The sequence below is a fragment of the Antrostomus carolinensis genome, unplaced genomic scaffold (assembly GCF_000700745.2).
Source record: "Antrostomus carolinensis isolate BGI_N321 unplaced genomic scaffold, ASM70074v2 scaffold31062, whole genome shotgun sequence".
In the NCBI taxonomy this organism is placed as follows: domain Eukaryota; kingdom Metazoa; phylum Chordata; class Aves; order Caprimulgiformes; family Caprimulgidae; genus Antrostomus; species Antrostomus carolinensis.
In genome coordinates, this window is record NW_010300685.1 from 2,618 (window position 1) to 3,074 (window position 457).

The 457-nt window shown below is 64.6% G+C and overlaps 1 protein-coding gene across 1 annotated transcript in view; it reads left to right on the plus strand.

Annotated features, from left to right (window-relative positions):
• Positions 1–457, plus strand: part of LOC104521275 (nck-associated protein 1) — a gene marked incomplete at both ends in the record, with an annotated part of 4,009 nt that overhangs the window by 2,560 nt on the left and 992 nt on the right. Inside the window, 2 exons of the mRNA XM_029083813.1 lie at positions 2–81; positions 201–281. Coding sequence (XP_028939646.1) covers positions 2–81; positions 201–281 — 161 coding nt within the window. The remainder of the gene's footprint in view (position 1; positions 82–200; positions 282–457) is intronic.

The following is a 457-nucleotide window of genomic DNA, read 5'->3' on the forward strand; positions in this document are numbered from 1 at the left end:
GCTGAAAACGTCCTGAAGCGCATGACCATCATCGGGGAGATCCTCAGCTTCCGTGCCATGGCCCAGCAGGGCCTGCGGGAGGTGGGTGTCCCCCACCCCACGTGTGTCCCCCCCATCCCATGGGACCCCCCACCCACAGGTCCCACAGCCCCAGGGGTCAGCAGGAGCCCCCTGAGCACCCACCCACCTTCTCTCTGCAGGTCTTCTCCCACCACTGCCCCTTCCTGATGGGCCCCATCGAGTGTCTGACGGACGTTGTCACCCCTGACACCGACATCCAGGTGGGTACAGAGCGGGATGGGGACAGGGTGACAACTCCAGTGCTTGGGACAACTGTCCCCAAGCAGGACTGGTTGCTGCTGTCCTGTACCTGCCACGTTGTGTGGCACTGCATGGTGCTGCGTGGCATCGTGTGGCACCGTGTGGCATTGCATGGTCCCCCCCGTGCCTGTGTCCC